Source organism: Myotis lucifugus, unplaced genomic scaffold (genome assembly GCF_000147115.1).
Source record: "Myotis lucifugus unplaced genomic scaffold, Myoluc2.0 scaffold_19, whole genome shotgun sequence".
Classification (NCBI taxonomy): domain Eukaryota; kingdom Metazoa; phylum Chordata; class Mammalia; order Chiroptera; family Vespertilionidae; genus Myotis; species Myotis lucifugus.
Window position 1 is genome coordinate 8,942,006 of NW_005871067.1, and position 18,963 is coordinate 8,960,968.

Consider the following 18,963-nt stretch of genomic DNA (forward strand, 5'->3'; position numbering starts at 1 on the left):
CGGGCCCCCGCGCCGGGGGGCCCGCCCCCCTTGGTTAATGGCGAAAACTTAACCCCACGGTGAGCGGGCCCGGGCGCCCGGGCCTCGGCCTTCTCCGCCCGGGATCCCGGCTGCTTCTCGCCCCCTTCGCCCCCGCCCCGCCCCGGCGGGCCCCTCGCTCCCAGGCCCCCAGCGCACTTGCGAGGTGTCGGGGACACACGTGCCCAAGGCCGGGAAGAGCGAGGCCCGCTGCGGGGCCGAGGAGCGGCCTGCCGGTCACGGGGACGGCCATGTTCTTTCCCGCAGTGCTGTATCCTCGGTCTTTGCCGGCCGGAGCGGCGGGGGATGAGCCTCAGCGGAGAAAGACCCGCCCTTGTTTAGACCCCCAAGAAACGTGGAGCCTTAGTCTCCTGGCTTGGAGGTCTGTCAGGCGGCTCTCTCCTCCCAGGTCTTGGAAGAAAGCCTCAACGGATTCAAGTCGCTGTTTTGGTTCAAAGCAGCTTTGATAGCTTATGCCCCGTGGCTTAGCGCCCTTTCAGCCCTAATCATTGCTGGGAAGGTCATTGTTTCAGTGCTGCCTCTTAGAGATTCCCTGCATCCTTGGAGCCCCTGGTGGAAGAGGTTGACTAACTGGCTTGTCTATTTCTCCCTCCTGAGGCAGCAGCCTGTGGACACTGAGGCGATGCATCTCAGCAGCTCCAAGGGCAGAGTAGTCCTGGCTCCAGTGTCCCGAGGTCCTGATGTCCGTCAGACGACAAGAGCTCAGCTTGGCCAGGACCCCCCACAAAGAACAGTGCTAGGGGTGCTAACTGAGAATGGACAGTTCAGGAAGACCTGTGACCAGGTAATGATGAGAAGCGCTGGGGAAGCTGCTTGTTGAGAAGGGCTCTCCTGTCATGGTGGGAGGTGGATTTCTCTTGTAGCTTTATTTACAAACTCTCCTTGAGTATTTCAGCCCTGGAATCTGGATTATTGGGACATCGAATATTTTAACATCATCTTATTGGGCCCTTTTTACACCTAGAAATAGTGAGTAATTCTTTCCCCTCCAAAATCGAAGAAATAGGTCTTGGAACTATTTGGATTAAGTATATGTAAAGTCATTTACATGCTGGCTAAAAGGAAATGTGAATAGCCCCAAAGAAACTATAGAACTGGGGTTACTCCAGGTCAGAGTGGTGTGCAAACTGATCTAGACTGTGCCTGAAGCAGTCCTGGATAATTTTCACCTTGTTCATTGGAGAGTGTTTAAAATTAGGATTGGATCAGGCTAGACTAGATTTTTTCAAAAAGTGATTTAAAAGCAGACATCTCCCCAGTACTGATAAAGTGCAGTTGGCCATTAGATATTGCTTAACTGATTCCTTAGAATTAGATTGAAAACTAATTCAGACATTTAAATACAAAGGAGGGGTTTGGATCCTTAAGAATGGATTTTCAGGTTTAAAAAAAACAAAAGCTTTCCCAAGTCTGTTATTAGACAAAATCCTGATAACAGTGCTTTTTAAAGCCTTTTTGCACATTTGTAGTGGAATAATGCTGGCATTAGTCCAGTGAAGTAGGTAGGCTAGATATCATTTCCATTTTTAAAAAATACATATTTTTATTTATTGCTTTTAAAGAGAGAGAAAGGGAGAAAGGGGGGGGGGGGAGAGGGAGAAAGAGAAAGAGACATTGATTTGTTCCATTTATTTATACATTCATTGGTTGTTTCCTGTGTGTGCCCTGACTGGGCATCAAACACACAACATTGGCATATTGGGATGATGCTCTAACCCACTGAGCTATCAGGCCAGGGCTATCCTTTCCATGTTATAGGGAAAGAAAGGCCAATGGTGAGGCAGTGGGAGAAGGCATAGTAGAGGAGACCAGATTAGAAACCTCTCATCTACTGACCTAACCATTCAAGCATTTTTGTGGCATCTTATTAGTCGGAGAAAACTACCCAAAGTGATCTGTTTAAAGCTTTGGAAAAAATTCAGAAGTTGTTTTTAACAAACTTAATTTGTGTAGCAGCGTTTGCTTTTTTAAAATTAAAGTCTAAAACCTGGTTATTATGAATTGGCAGTATGCCTTTGCTGACAGGTCTAACCTCTTACATTGCCTGATACTACCTCTACATTTCCCTGCTTGCTTCTTTTACAACCTTCTTAGAAATCTATTTTACATCTCTGCTTCTCTCTTTAATGCTTCACAACCTCCACGTCAGTTAATGGCTTTGTATTCTATTTCCCTAAAAATATGAAAGCAACCAGAAGAGAATTTCCATATGCTTCCATGTGCCATATACTCTGTCACCCAGATCCTGCGACATGACTCACGTTTCTACTCATATGCAAGATGAACCCCTATTTGTGTAGTATACCTTACTCTTTTTTTTTTCTTCTCGGTTTTCTTTTCTCTACTGGGTCAAACACATAAGCAAATATAATTTTTCCATCTTAAATATCTTTCAACTACGAAGCTCTTTGCAGTGCCTGTCTCATTTATAGAAATATTTCTTTAGAGTTTGTTTGTCCCATCCTCCATTAGGATGAGAATTTGGGATGTCAGGTTCACTGTTGTATTCTTGGTGGTTGGAACAGTGCCTAGCCAGGGTAGCATGCTAGTGTTTGTTGAATGAATGCTCTCTGTCTCTAGTTCTTCTCTTGTTCACTTTTCACTCAATTTTTAGTCCTTTACACTTAACTGATCATTCTTTATTTCTAGCAATAATTTTATTCTCACTCAGCCTGGAGAAGACCACTCTGTCCTGGATTTTCACCTAGCTCATTGGCCACTCCTCAGTATTCTGGTTCTTCCTTATCCTGTGTCTCAAAATTAGAGTGCTCCAGGACTTAGTATTTGATCTGAGTTTGTACCCAGTCCCTTACACTCTTCAAGTCTTTTAACATTAAATGCCATGGCTCATACTTTTTATCTTCTGTCTTGACCTCTCAGCTATGTTGCAGGTTCACATATTCAGCAGCCTACTTGACAGCTCCATTTGGATCCTTGAATCATACAATAGGCACCTCAAATGTGTGCAAAACCAACCCTAGCCCCAACCTACTCTTCCCAAATCTTATCATCTCAATAAATGCGATATCCATCCTTCCTGTTATTCAGCCTAAAAAACTTTGTCATCCTTGACTCTTGTTTTCCTCTTACCTCACATCTATTTTGCTGAAAAAATACAATTGGCTTTACTTTTAAAAGTGTCTAGAATATCTTCATTTCTCATCTTTTACTAATACTACATTGGTTCAAAATCCTATTGTATTTTACCTGGAAATTTGCAAGTTCACAACTGATCATCTTACCTTACTTACTCTCTATACCTCTACATAGCCAGGGTGAGCCTTTTAAAACATAAATCAGATCGATCATCCTTTGCCCAGAACTCCCCAGTGGCTGCCCATCTCAGAATAGAAGATGATCCTTAAATGGCCTATAGTAAGGCCCTATATGATCTGGCTTCTCTTTTCCTTTTGCTTTCTCTTTTCTCTCATGACCTACATACACTACTGTCTTTCTCACTCTGCCCCATTTGTTTCTTGATGTGCCTCTTAAGACACACTTCAACATCAGGACATGTACCCAGGCTGTTCCCTCTGCCCAGAATGCTCTTCCCTTTTTTATCTGTGTAACTTACTCTCTTAGCTTGTTCATATCTTTGTCTAACTTTTATCTTCATAGGGGCTTTCCCTGGCCACATTGTTTAAAATGGCAATGACTCTCTTTTCTCTCTGTTATTCTTCTCCAAAGCACTTATCATTTGATCTCCTATGTCTTTTTCTTATTTGTCTTTCTCCTGTCCTCCCAATTAGATATAAACTCCATGAGGGCAGTTCGTTTTGAACGTTTGGTTCATTGCTAAATTCTGGGCACCTAGAACAATGTCTGGCACATACTGGATGCTCAGTAAATGTGTAATGAATGTATGTCTTGATCCATTTACTATATATATATACACACACACACACACACACACACACACATATATATATATATATATATATATATATATGGCAAAAGTCAAACATGGTAATAATTTGGAATTATGATTATCTGGTTATAGTAACTTGTATTTTTGGTCCTTTATAGTTCTTGTGATTTTACCAGAATTACCATAAAGAATTTTTTTCTTGCCTTGGCCAGGTGGCTCAGTTAGTTGGAGAGTCATCCCGTACACCTAAAAGGTTACAGGTGCTGTTCCTGGTCACAGTACATACCTAGATTGTGGGTTCAATCCTGTAGGGGAGGCAGCTGATTGATGTTTCTTTTTCTCTCTCTCCTCTTTCTCTCTTTCCCTTCCACTTTCTCTCTAAAAATCAATAAATGTATCCTCAAGTGAGGATTAAAAAAAGAATTTTTTTCTTACTAGTGTAGACATAAACTACATATTTAATTTACTAGATGGAAGGGAATGTATGGAAACACATAATTTGAAAGGAGTCTCAACAGTGAACACCAAGATCCTATATAATAAAGAGGTAATATGCAAATTGACCATCATGCCCTCACACAAGATGGCTGCCCCTGTGTGGGCACAAGATGGTTGGCAGGGGAGGGCAGTGGTGGGTGATCAAGCCAGCAGGAGAGAGAAGTTGGGGGTGACCAGGCCTACAGGGAAGGGCAGTTGGGGCAACCAGGTCTGCAGGGGAGGGCAGTTGAGGGGGACCAGGCCTGCAGGGCAGGGCAGTTGGGGGCGACTGGGCCAGTAGGGGAGGGCAGTTGGGGGTGACCGGGCTGGCAGGGGAGGGCAGTTGGGGGCAATTGGGCCAGCAGGGGAGCAGTTAGGCGTCGATCAGGCAGGGCAGAGAGTGGTTAGGGGGTAATCAGGCTGGCAGGCAGAAGCAGTTAGGGGCAATCAGGCAGGTGAGCGGTTGGGAGCCAGCAGTCCCGGATTGTGAGAAGGATGTCGGACTGCCGGTTTAGGCCCGGGGATCCCATAGTGGGGTCCAGATTGGAGAGGGTTCAGGCTGCACCAAGGGACCCCCCCCCACAGTGCATGAATTTCATGCACCAGGCCTCTAGTTAATTATATATGATAAAATGTTAATGCAGTAGCTAGACCTAGCATTTGCATAAATATAACTTGGATTCATAAAGCTTGCCCACCTGCGTTGGTTCAGCTGACCTTCAGGTCATCCAACATGACTCATCTTAATGTGCACTAGTATGTAATGCATCACAGTTATTCACAGAGGGGACACACACAGTTGTTTCCATCATTAATGTTATAGGAATAAAGAAAAGGGAGAAGCAATTGATTGACTGTTAGATTTCTCCATCATGTCATACAAAAAGATTCTATGTTAAGAGAATTTAGTAGTATGTGTTTCTAATATCATCATATTTCTAATTAACTGGGTATAAAATGGGAACTTTATAGGGGCCTGCTGACTTAAAGTTAACTGTTTGAGGGGGAGGACTGTAGGAACTCAGTAACTATGCATCAAAAACTGTGCTGGGTACTTACAAAATCCTGTAATGCTATATAAGCATGAGAGCCAATTTATAATCCCTTCTCCCCCCTTTCATTTTGAAGAAGAGTTATAGTTTCTTTTTTCTAGGATTTTTAACCCTTTGCACTCCGAACCATTCTGGACATTGGCTACCAGCTACTCGACGCTACTTTGCGGCGGAAACGTGCATTTACAGACCCTCGTATTATTTAGTATAATTTTGGAACCAAGTAACGTATTATAATGATATTGGACTTATATGAATTGGGTGACATCGAGGAATGTATATTTGCAAAAAAAACAATATTTTATTGTTTATAATTTTGTACAGTATGATAAGTTTTGTAACACTCCCCAATATGCATTGCAGGCTGATTAGTGCATGTTTGACAGTAATAAGTGGTTTGACGCCTGCCACCAGGTGTTTTCCTGTTAGAACACACAATGCAGTCCCGTTTTCTTTGTCCCACATCGGGAATATGTAGTTTATTGTTTAATCCGACACAAAACCCGCTGACATTTCTTGTATATATCTTAGTAATTTTACGATATTTTGATTTAATTTCTTGTGCCATTTCAAGATAAAACTTCAGGGAAACATGCATGTCTCAAAAAGTTGCGTTGAAATAACTCAATTCCCCGTAATCACTAATAAACTGCAATGTCCCCTGAGAGGGGACATCCGAGTGACATGCTAGAATTCCGATGTCCCCTGAGAGGGGACAGCGGAGTGCAAAGGGTTAATTCCCTTTGATAAATATGTGAGGAAGATGAAAAATTTTAGATAGCTCTTTTACCAAATGTCAAATGTAGAAAGAGATAAGGGAGAAGTCATACTTTGGAAGCTTCATTTTCTGAAATTATATTGCAGAAATAGATATTTCAATTTAAGATTCCTCTTATTTTCCCATCCTGCTGGTTTGAGTCACACAGGTTCACATCACCTATTGGTCTTTGGGGTGGCCTTTAACAAAAAATCCTTTTCTAGGGGATCACAACAGTTAGGTGTTTCTCTGGATCAGAAAATGTCTTCCCTCAAGCTGGAAAGAAAGCACTCTCTGACTGTGGGGTCCACATGCCAGCAAAGCAAGGATTTGATATCTACATGGATGAACCTGAGCAAGAGGACAAAAACAGCTGCAGTGGGAAAGAGGGGATGGCATTTGAAGATATGTATGAAGTAGACACTAGCACACTCAAGTCTGACCTTCACTTCCTGCTGGATTTTAGCACAGGTAATCTGACTTACCTATGGTGGATGATAGGTACCCTGTATTCATAATCACCTGCAGTATTCAATAGCATGTTATTAGCAAGAGAAAACCACGAAGTAATGACTGCTTATAGAGGGTTAGTGGATAGAATGAGTTTTTTTTTAAATTAAATCTTTATTGTTCATAATATTACAGTTATTCCTCCCCCCCCCATAGCTCCCCTCCATCCGGTTCCCACCCCACCCTCTGCCATTAAAACCCACCCGCCCCACTGTCCTCATCCATAGGTATACGATTTTTTTCCAGTCTCTTCCCGCACCCCCGGAGAATTGTCAGTCCACTCCCTCTCTATGCCCCTGATTCTATTATATTCACCAGTTTATTCTGTTCATCAGATTATTATTTTTTTGTTCATAATTTTTATCTTTACCTTTTTCTTCTTCCTCTTTTTAAAGGATACCTTTCAGCATTTCATATAATACTGATTTGGTGGTGATGAACTCCTTTAGCTTTTTCTTATCTGTGAAGCTCTTTATCTGACCTTTAATTCTGAATGACAGCTTTGCTGGGTAAAGTAATCTTGGTTGTAGGTTCTTGCTATTCATCACTTTGAATATTTCTTGCCACCTTCTTCTGGCCTGCATAGTTTCTATTGAGAAATCAGCTGACAATCCTATGGGTACTCCCTTGTAGGTAACTGACTTTTTTTCTCTTGCTGCTTTTAAGATTCTCTCTTTGTCTTTTGCTCTTGGCATTTTAATTATGATGTGTCTTGGTGTGGTCCTCTTTGGATTCCTTTTGTTTGGGGTTCTCTGTGCTTCCTGGACTTGTAAGTCTATTTCTTTCACCAGGTAGGGGAAGTTTTCTGTCATTATTTCTTCAAATAGGTTTTCAATATCTTGCTCTCTCTTCTTCTGGCACCCCCATAATTCGGATGTTGGTACGCTTGAAGTTGTCCCAGAGGCTCCTTACACTATCTTCGTATTTTTGGATTCTTTTTTCTTTTTGTTTTTCCGGTTGGGTGTTTTTTGCTTCTTCATATTTCAAATCTTTGACTTGATTCTTGCGATCCTCTAGTCTGCTGTTGAATCTCTGTATAATATTCTTTATTTCAGTCAGTGTATGCTTAATTTCTAGTTGGTCCTTTTTCATATCCTCGAGGGTCTCACTAGATTTATTGAGGGTCTCACTAAATTTATTGGTGGTTTCTAGAAAATTCTTGAAAAACCTTATAACTGTGGTTTTGAACTCTATATCCAGTAGTTTGCTTTCCTCCATTTCTGTCATTTGTGACCTGTTTCTTTGTCTCCGCAGTTTTTATGCTTCCCTGTGTTGGTAGAGTGGCTTTGTGTGCTAGGTGTCCTATAGGGCCCAGTGGCTCAGCCTCCCCAATTCCCTGAGGTGGACACTCTTGGTGCACCCCTTTGTGGGCTTTGTGCACAGTCTTGTTGTAGTTAAGCCTTGATTGTTGTAGGTATCACTGGGAGGAATTGACCACCAGGCCAATTGGCTGTGAGAATCAGCTGTGTCTGCAGTGGGAGAACTTCTGTGCTGGAGACACCCTTCTGGGGCAAGACTTGCTTCAGTGAGGCTTTGGTGCTCACTGAGTCTGCCCCCTGAGTGTGTCCCTTATAGATCTGAGGAGTTGTAATCTGGATGGTCCCACTTTGACTACTGGGTACACTGGCTCTTGGATCTCTAAGGAGGTGCTAATTTAGTCTCTGCCTGAGGCTACCCAGCAGGAGCTACGGAGAGATCTGCAGATTCCTCTTCTTTGTTTGGGGTTTGAAGGTGCCCAGATGGGGCCCAGCTGTGAAGCAATGCAAGCTGCTGTGGGGCCTTGGGCCTTCTTTTGGATGTTCTAGGTCTCTCTGACCCAGCTGCAGTTTGTTAGGTAATTTTAGATTGCAAAGGGCCAGGCCATTCATATGCAAAAGCCTCTGCACACAGCTTGGGTGGGGTGGGGTCTCAGGGAATCAACAGGGCGGAGCAAACAGCTATGGCTGATCCTCAGCCCTGCCCTAAGAGGCCCCAGGTCTCAGTGTCCGGGTAATCTCTGCAAGCACCTCTGAGAGAAAGCCGCCCTCAACTTCCATTCAATGCCAGACAGTCCAGTTTCTCCCCGTATGAGACTGGGTCCCCAGAGACTCGCCCGGAACTGGAGTTCAGAGCAGTCGGGAACTTGAGACTCCCTCCCGATTGAAAAAGAGAACCACATCCTCAGTTGCCAGTCCTTTTAGCGTGCACCTCTGTACCTCTGCACTTTACTTCTGCACCTCCTCTGAGTCTCAGTGTGCTCTTCTCTTTCTTTCTAGTGGTAGAATTTCCACTCAGCCAGCCTTCCTGTGGTTCTGGATGATGTCCGTTTTGTCTTTTAGTTGTATTTTTGAAGTGGTTGTGCGAGGCAGCAATTTCCGGTGTTTACCTATGCCGCCCCGCCATCTTGGTTTCTCCAGAATGAGTTTTTAAATTAAATGTCTTACCTAATAATGTTGAATCCCTGCAGTTTCCCCTATGCTGGTAGAGTCATCTCTTCATGCTCAGTCTGAAGATGCATCAGATTTTGGTACAGACATGATAAATGTGACTGAATATGCTGAAGAAATTCATCAGTACCTTAGAGAAGCTGAAGTAAGTTTTCCCAAATTCTACTTCAATTGCCAGCACCCAAAGCACTTAATATTAAATATTAAGATAGTTATAAACTCTTGGCCATAACCATTAATGAATGGCATTCTTGTGACATCTAAATATAAGAATATCTATTAAAAATAATAGCTGTGAGGTGAGTAGCAATTACTTGGACTATTCCTCTATGACACAAATGGTTTATATATTAAGCATTTCACTCTTAGGAATAGTCCATGTTGCCATTTCCCTCCCTCCGTTGTTTGTTACGTAATTGCATTACAGAACCAGAATTTCACACTTTCTTTTGTGTCATAGTAAAGATTTATTTGTGTTTTGATCAGTTTCCTTCTAACCTTTGCTCATGAGATTTTTAAAATAGCAGCTATACTGTGGCATGATCTTTCTGATACAGCAAGTATTTAAATATCAAAACTCTTTCCCCAAACAGATACGATACAGGCCCAAAGCCCACTACCTAAGGAAACAACCAGACATCACAGAAGGCATGCGAAGGATTCTGGTGGACTGGCTGGTTGAGGTTGGAGAAGAATATAAGCTTCGAGCTGAGACTCTCTACTTGGCTGTCAACTTCCTAGATAGGTTTCTTTCGTGCATGTCTGTTTTGAGAGGGAAATTGCAGCTTGTAGGTACAGCAGCTATTCTTCTGGCTTCGTAAGTGTTCTTCAGCTTAAATAATGTGAAACTACAGTCTGTCAAAACACATGATTTATTCCTCATTTATTGAAGAAATGCAGTACTTAAAATTTACTCATGCCTTTTTGATAAAATACCATCATTTTTATAGTATTTACTGAGAAACTGAACCTTACCACATGTTCACTCTTCAATTCAGATGCTTATGATACAGTTTCATGACCAAAGCGGCCATCAGCTCAAATTCAGCATGCAATTTAACTATTTTGTGGTGTAGTCTTTGGCTGTATTCTAGTATAAGTAAAAGTCCTATTTAAGGAAATTTTAGTTATATGGAAGTCATCTTCATGATCTGTTAAATGATCCATAATACCACAGTTTATGTGGATACAGTGAATAAATTATTCACTGTTCCTGTTACTATCAATCATTGATAATAATATCTAATTATGTGTAAAAGAGCTGGATTGTTGCTGCCTTTAATTAAGTGACCTATTGGTGAGTAGTAGTTTTCCTTTCTATTCTTCTAGTCTCAGATATTCTAGTTATTAATGCCTAAAAACTTGCCAAAATTTCCCTACAAAAGGAAAATAAAAGCAAAGAATTGATAGCAGTGAAACTGTATCATTATTATTCTCTTGGATATATAGCATCATTTGCTAATTCAATAGAGAAAGCTAAACATAATGTTTTTAAAAATCTAAGACTTAAGGAGTTTTTTTCTACTATGTGTTCAACATAACATTCTTTCCCACAAGAAGATTTTAATTAAGAGGAGTTGACATGTATGTCTGTCATTCAGAATCTTTCAGTATATCAGAGGCCAAAACTAAAATTCTTACTGGAAATTGTTTCTGTTACTACCTAGCAGTTAGTACAACATATCTTTGTAATATTCATATTCTTGTTCTGGAAACAAATTCCTAGTATCTTCACAGCCCTATACCATTTAGTGATTTTTTTTAAGTCTGCAAGGGTCATATGAGAGGCAGGGTTTTGATAGCACAGGAAGGAGAGCCACAGGTTCCAAACATTATTTCCAAAGATTCTTTACCTTTCATAGGAAATATGAAGAAATATACCCACCTGAAGTAGACGAGTTTGTCTATATAACTGATGATACTTACACAAAACGACAACTGTTAAGAATGGAACACCTACTCCTGAAAGTCCTAGCTTTTGATCTGACAGTGCCAACTACCAATCAGTTTCTCCTTCAGTACCTAAAGAGACAAGGAGTGTGCATCATAACTGAGAACCTGGCCAAGGTATGCCATGTGACTGCCAAGAATGTTGGTGCCAAATTGGGTAAAAAGTAGCCTTTCCAATCATCCTTTAGTTCTTCTTTCCTTTTTAGTTTGTTGTTGTTTGTTTTTTTTGTTGTTGTTGTTTTGTCGTGGGCTCAGAAAAACTTTTAGCAATGGAAGAGAGCTAATTTTAAGAACCCAACTTTGGGTTAGGAGACATTACTGTTGATCATGTTTGGTAGGCATGGGTTGTCTAATGACTCAACTCTTAAAGAAACTTAAGCTTGGGAACTGTTCCCGTGTTAGATACAGACCACATGAAAGCAGTATTCTTAGGTGTACAGAATAGGGACAAAGTAAATGTGATTTGATTTGACTCTAATCTCCTCCAAACATATTAAGTAATGAAGCATTATTTAGTCATTTGGAGTAAAGAACTTAGTTGAAGGCACTAAAGTACATATTGGTTTGGAAAACTTGGTTTCCAACCACTATGATTTAGTATATCTGGTATTTATGTGCTATGCAAACAGTGATAAGAAAATCTATGTAAATTTCCAAATATGTTTCTTCTAATCTGATAGATTCCCACTGGTTCTAGCTCTGAACTGCATGATTTTGCCTGATATAAATAGCTTTAATATGCTCATAGTTTGCCTTTGGCTTAAGTCTATAGTCCTACTCCAGTGGCCAGAGCAATGCTACTTTATCTGACCAACATAAACCTATACTACTAGTATCACATAAGTAACCCATCACATATACTGTGTGTATTGAAATTTATTACAACATAAATATTATTCTGTTTGTGGACAGGCCTGGTAGTTATTAACCTAGTGAATAATTTGAATAAAAATAAGACACAATTGTTTCCCCTGACATTTTTTTTTTTTGAGAGAGAGAGAGAGAGAGAGAGGAGAGAGAGAGAGAGAAAGGGAGAGAGAGAGAGAATAAGGTGGAGAGAAGAAGAAACATCAGCTGCCTCCTGCAGGCCCCCTACCAGGGATTGAGACCACAACCTGGGCATATGCCCTGACCGCATGAATGGAACTGGCAACCTCTTAGTGCACAGGATGACGCCCGACCACCTGAGCCACACCAGCCAGGGCAATTCCCCTGACATTTTTAACTTTACTTGTAACTTTAGTCGAATTCCTAATTCCAATGAGCTTTTTCTTTCTTGTTTTTAGTATGTAGCGGAACTGAGTCTACTTGAAGCTGACCCATTCTTGAAATATCTTCCTTCATTGATAGCTGCAGCAGCTTATTGCCTGGCAAACTATACCGTGAACAGGCATTTCTGGGTAAGATTCTAATTACTTTTTAAAATTCAAGGCCTCTCTAAAATTCGTTCAGTAACTCCTTTTAAAAAAACATATTTTATTGATTTTTTACAGAGAGGAAGGGAGAGGGATAGAGAGTTAGAAACATCGATGAGAGAGGAACATCGATCAGCTGCCTCCTGCACACTCCCTACTGGGGATGTGCCCGCAACCAAGGTACATGCCCTTGACCAGAATCAAACCTGGGACCCTTGAGTCCGCAGGCTGATGCTCTATCCACTGAGCCAAATTGGTTAGAGCCGTTCAGTAACTCTTAAGGCTTAGAATAGGCTGGCCTCTTACGAGTCTTGCCAGCAGACTATAACAGCCTTTGTTTGTGGCTTTGACTCAGTGGCTTTGCTTTATGGAGACTAGAGATTGCAGGAAGTCAAGAAGATAGTGTTGACATGCTCATTTAACAGAAGCAGGCCTGGAAACCTCAATGCCTGCTCTCATGCAAGGAGGACCCTTGTAGTGTAAGCATTGACCACTTCAAGAAAAGTTGTTGACTTTTCCCCTAAAAGTTGTTCACAACCTGGGTCCAATTAAGATGATCAGAAGGTTGGATTATGCTTTCAAGGGAACAGGGCATTTAATGTTGCCTCTTGGCCCAAGAAGGTGGTAAGATTGGAAATGGGCACTAGGTTTGATTCTGAAGGCTCGCTTGTATGCTGAAAGAAGTGAGGTGGCTACTTTTATTTTGTTTCTTTTTCTGTGTTTGGCTAAGAATCTTTTATATTCAATATAAATAGGGAGTTTAGTTAAGTACATTATAAATGTACAATATGAGCAAATTTAGAACTCTGGTTAATATTTTTGTCTAAAGTCTCTAAAGAAGGATTATGTTGTCTTTTGAAATAAATATGAATACCAAGTGATTAATTTCCTTTGTTTCACAGCTTTATCTTCAGCTTTCTCATATCTTAAAAAGTTATATGATGCAATTTTTCTTTTGTCTTGATTAGCCAGAAACCCTTGCTGCATTTACAGGATATTCATTAAGTGAAATTGTGCCTTGCCTGAGTGAGCTACATAAAGCATGCCTTGATATACCCCATCGACCTCAGCAAGCAATTAGGGAGAAGTACAAGACTTCAAAGTAAGTTCCTGAAATTTTCTTATCTAGACTTACTCTTTAAAGCTTCAATAAGTCATAGTAATGAACAAACTGTATATCTGGTGCTAGACTGGAGAAACAAAGTTGTATGTTAAATTAAGAAAATCAGTTGAAAACAAACAAAAGAAAACAAGCAAAAAAGAAAATCCGTTCAGAGAGATATCTACACTAATAAAGGACAAACATGCAAATTGACCGTACCTTTGCTAAGCCTTAAGCCACGCCCACCAGCCAATCAGAGCGACTATATGCAAATTAACCCAACCAAGATGGCGGCCGGCAGCCACGGAGCTGGAGCGAGCAGGAGGCTTGGTTGCCCCAATGATGGAGGAAGCCAAGCTTCCCGCCTGCTGCAGCCAGTTCTGAGCTCCACTCAAAGCAACAAAATTTTAATTATAGAAGGTAAATAAACCCCAGATACCTGCTTTCAGCCGGCCGTGGCCACGGAGCTGGAGCAAGCAGGAGGCTTGGTTGCCCCTGGCGATGGAGGATGCCAAGCTTCCCTCCCGCCTGCCCTGGCTGGCTCTGAGCTCCTCTCAAGGCTACGAAGTTTCAATTATAGAAGGTGAATAAATCCAAGAATTAAAAAAAGAAAAGAAAAAAAGGAGAGGCTGGGAGCTTCCATTGCTGGGGGGGGCTTGGCCAGCCTGAAAACGGCCCTCAGCCCCTCACCCAGAATGACCAGGCACCCCAGTGGGGACCCCCCACCCTAAATGGGGTGTGGCCAGCCTGCAAACAGCCATCAGCCCCTCACCCAGGCTGGTCAGGCACCCCAGTGGGGACCCCCACCCTGAAGGGGGTGTGACCAGCCTGCAAACACCCATCAGCCCCTCACCCAGGCTGGCCAGGCACCCCAGCGGGACCCCCACCCTGATCCGGGACACCCTTGAGGGCAAACCAGCCGGCCCCCACCCGTGCACCAGGCCTCTATCCTATATAATAAAAGGGTAATAATCAAACTGACCCTAACAGCAGAACGACTGGGAATGACTGGTCACTATGACACACACTGACCACCAGGGGTAGATGCTCAATGCAGGAGCTGCCCCCTGGTGGTCAGTGCGCTCCCCCAGGGGGAGCTCTGCTCAGCCACAACCCAGGCTGATGGCTGCCAGTACAGTGGTGGTGGTGGGAGCCTCTCCCGCCTCCTCAGCAGCGCTAAGGATTTCCAACTGCAGCTTAGGCCTGCTTCCCGCTGGCAAGTGGACATCCCCCGAGGGCTCCCGGGCTGCCAGAGGGATGTCTGATTGCCAGCTTAGGCCCAATCCCCTGGGGAGCGGGCCTAAGCCAGCAGGTGGTCATGCCCCGAGGGGTCCCAAACTGCAAGAGAGCACAGGCTGGGCTGAGGGACCCTCTCCCACCCCCGAGTGCACAAATTTTTGTGCACCGGGCCTCTAGTAGATTTATAATTAGCTTGTGGTATATAGAGTCAGCTAGCTTCCTTCCTTTTTGCTAAAACTACTAGAAAGTTTTCTGTGGCCTGAGATTTTACAAAACTGAAGTCTTTGCCTTGTGATGAACTTGCTTTGGGTCTCATTTCAGGTACATGCATGTGTCTCTCATGGAACCACCTGCAGTTCTTCCTCTGCAATAAGTTTCACAACTGAAGCACTTTCAGAACTTAACCTCCAGATCAATAAGATTGGTCCTCATTTTTATAGGTTTCTGCAGGTTGAATCATCTAGTGTTGGTACAATATAGATGACATATTTTTAAAAATATGAATGTATTTAGGTTCTCTTAGATTTAGTAGTTTGTAAAATAGTCTAACATTTTGAAAGAATAAACAACTTGCCTTATGGCCATGTGTCAGGTGTCAGGTTTATTTACTAATTATCGTGGCTGACACACTTGCCTGAATTTTAGATGAGAGTATTAAAAATGTCATCTCAATTTTAAGAATTCTTCTAAGTTGGTTTTACTAGTAAAAATTTGGCATGTGTTAGAAAAAGCATATTTTACCATAGGATGGGACTTCAGGATAATTAAACTAACCTTTTATGTTTATGTCTTAGGAGATGCCCATGCTAAAGTCTGCTCTTGCTCACATTATTCACGATTCTACATTTCACCTCACTACATATTTATCTATGGCTCCTGCCAACAGCACTTAAGTACTGTATAAGATGGGGAACATTCAAAAAATAAACAAACACTTAATTTTCTTTTAAAGATTAGAAGGAAAATCAAGAGTAGACTTGGCCTTAAAGGAAGGTGTTGCTTAGTGGGGATATATAAATTTTGTTAATCTCAAGATCAGTAGTCCTGGCCCTGGCCAGGTAGCTCAGTTGGTTAGAGTGCTGACCCATATGCCAAGGTTGTGGGTTCGATTTCTGGTCAGGGCACATACAAAAATCAACCAATGAATGCATCGATCTGTCTCTATATATCAAAAATGAATAAATAATTAAAAAAAAAAAAAAGATCAGTAGTCCTGGACCAGTAGGCCTTGGAGACACTGTATGTGTATCCTGTCTCCAGGCCTGCCCAGGGCTCTGCGGAGATAAGAACAATGGGAAGTGTTTTCTAGATTCCTTATCATAGAAAAAATTAGACCCAGGTAGGTTTTGGTAACATGGAAGTAGATGAACTCCAAATTTTATGTTAGTTACAAGCTCTAATGAAATTATAAATATAAAAATACAATCATATATTACATATTTTGTGAAGACTTTTTAAAAAGTACCCATAAACTCTTACAAGTTTTTGTCATTGCCTTTTTTCCCACCTTTCCGATTAATATTGTCAAGGTGTCTCCATTTCTGGTTCCATTGAATAAGTCAACATTTCACTAAGTGTTTTGTGTGCCATTACCTAAGTTTCACAAAGGGGATACAGGACCTATATCAGTGTTATTATGTTATGTAATCAGCAATTTATAATCTAGCATTCTAACTTATGAGTGGTTTGTTTCTGTTCACTGCATGTATGTGATTACCTTTCCAACTATCCTTTTGCACTTAGCAATGTAACAGACATACTATATATTCACCATCAAATTACCCCCTCCTGAGGGGACAGAGGCAGAGGCCAGTTCTGGTTGAGACTTTAGTGCAGCGGTTCTCAACCGGTGGGTCGCGACCCCTTTGGCGGTCGAACGACCCTTTCACAGGGGTCGCCTAAGACCATCCTGCATATCAGATATTTACATTACGATTCATAACAATAGCTACATTACAGTTATGAAGTAACAACAAAAATAATTTTATGGTTGGGTCACAACATGAGGAACTGTATTTAAAGGGCCAGAAGGTTGAGAACCACTGCTTTAGTGGTAGAAGTGCTGTGTCTATCCCTTTTGAGCTTCAAAGACTTGAGGGATTGGCTAGGGAAGCTTCCTCTCATTTTATGCCAGTTTACCCTGGCTGACCACCTTCCTGTGAAACGTGCATGTCTCCAACAGTGCCAATTTTTATCTTGACACAGTACATTTTCTTTCACTATTAATATTTGTGTTTTATGATGTTTGCTTCAGTTAGAAGGTACCTTGTAGAAATTGGTACTTCATTGTAAGTTATTTTGCAAAGGAAGCACTTATCTCTAAATCCCTATCCAAAATTTAACCTTAACATCAGGTCACGAAACCTCACTACAGTTGTCCGTTGGTATCTGCAGAGGACCCCTGTGCACACCAAAATCCTTGGATGCTCAAGTCCCTTATGGAAAATGGTGGATGTACTTGCATATAACCTATATTTGCACATAGGCCACACCAGGGTCTTCCTACACATCACTTCATTTATATGAATTCAGCATAGTACTTGGCACATGGCAAATTCAAATTTTGATTTTTGGAGATTTCTGGGATTTTTTTTCAAATATTTTTGATCTATAGTTTGTTGAATTTGCCCATGTGAAACCTGTGGACACAGGGCCAGCTGGATCAGATACAGAGGTCCAAACCCATAACTCTTATGTTCTTTGCTGCCAGTGATTTGCACATACCTCATTCTCACCCCCCAAAGGCACCCCACCTGATTGCAAAGAACTGGGCTTCAGCTTTGATGTTCTTACTACATTTTTTGTGTCCTTGTAATACTTAAAAATATAACTGTTACCTGTGCATCTCCCACCAGTTTAAGAAAAACAGCCTTCAGTGTGTCCCTTCTTATATCTCATTATTTTTCTTCCCTGTATTTGGTGTTGATTGTGAGTGTGAGGACAGGAAAGGGGCCTATTTTTTCTTGCTATAGCCTTCCACATTTTATGAGAAGCCCCTAATAATTAAACCCCAAGATTGTTAGCTCCTTTTATTCAAACAGCATCCCTGTTCAAATTGCAAGACAAATTAAGCTACTTTCAAGGCTCCATTCTTGTATATCCTTCCTCCCTGCTATTTTCACAACTTGGGGATAATTTGCATGAAGAAATCTCTAGTTAGTAGAAAGTTCCCTTCCTCCCTCCTCTTCAAACAAGCCTCTTTGGAACATTTCATAACTTTTACTCTAAGCATGTTTTACAGGCTTGGGAAAAATACTGATAAGCAATCCTCCCTAGGGCCCTAACCGGTTTTGCTCAGTGGATAGAGCGTTGGCCTGCGGACTGAAGGGTCCCAGGTTCGTTTCCAGTCAAGGGCATGTACCTTGGTTGCGGGCACATCCCCAGTAGGGGGTGGTGTGCAGGAGGCAGCTGATCGGTGTTTCTCATTGATGTTTCTAACTCTCTATCCCTCTCCCTTCCTCTCTGTAAGAAATCAATAAAATATATTTTTTTTTAAAAAAAAAAAAAAGAAAAGAAATCCTCCCTAGGACATCTGACAGACTGTCTCAGCCCCAAATTCCCCTCCCTTCCTTGTCACCTAGCAACAGCAGCTATTGTGGCTCCAGACACCCACTGAGCAACTGGTAAAAATAACTTTCAGTGTTTTTAACAACTGAGGCAGGACAGAGGAAGAGCAAGAAAGCCACCCCATAGAAACAAACAGTTCAGTTTAAAACTATATGTCACCTCAAGGTTTTGTGTCCCCTCTATTGCAAGTTCAACCACTGGAAGACGGACTGTCTCAGGGGCTAGAAGGTCCCAGGATCAGAACCTAACCACACAATGGCCTTGAACTGATGGAGCCCAATGCTCCAGTCAGCCCCCACTAAGAGCATCACCTATGAATGGACGGAGCCAATGAGGGACTACTTGCTCTGCTCTGACTCTTTTACCAAGGCCTCTCTTCCATAACCTGTTTGATCACTGGGGTGAATGGGCATCCTTAATGTTACCCTTTCACTCTGCCCCTTCAACTACAACCCTAGGAATCTTAGAGGCTCTAGGGAGGAGTACAGCCCCTCCCCTTATAAAGGAAAGAATGTGGCACTTTTGAATTCAAGCAGCTGGAGGCCTGGGAGCTGCAGTCCT

General features: G+C 42.0%; 1 protein-coding gene across 2 annotated transcripts; it reads left to right on the top strand.

Moving 5' to 3' along the window:
- The first annotated feature begins 194 nt into the window (after window positions 1-194).
- CCNA1 (cyclin A1) lies at window positions 195-15,415 on the top strand. 2 transcript variants are annotated; one of them, XM_023751250.1, is made up of 9 exons: window positions 195-427; window positions 641-823; window positions 6,418-6,664; window positions 9,150-9,274; window positions 9,723-9,946; window positions 10,992-11,196; window positions 12,366-12,479; window positions 13,463-13,596; window positions 15,157-15,415. In XM_023751250.1, exons 2-9 carry the CDS (start codon window positions 662-664, stop codon window positions 15,206-15,208), a joined length of 1,263 nt encoding a protein of 420 aa, XP_023607018.1. In that variant the 5' UTR covers window positions 195-427; window positions 641-661; the 3' UTR covers window positions 15,209-15,415. The 2 variants fall into 2 exon arrangements, with proteins under 2 accessions (XP_023607018.1, XP_023607017.1); XM_023751249.1 differs by having other exon boundaries at window positions 195-400.
- The last annotated feature ends 3,548 nt before the right edge of the window (window positions 15,416-18,963 follow it).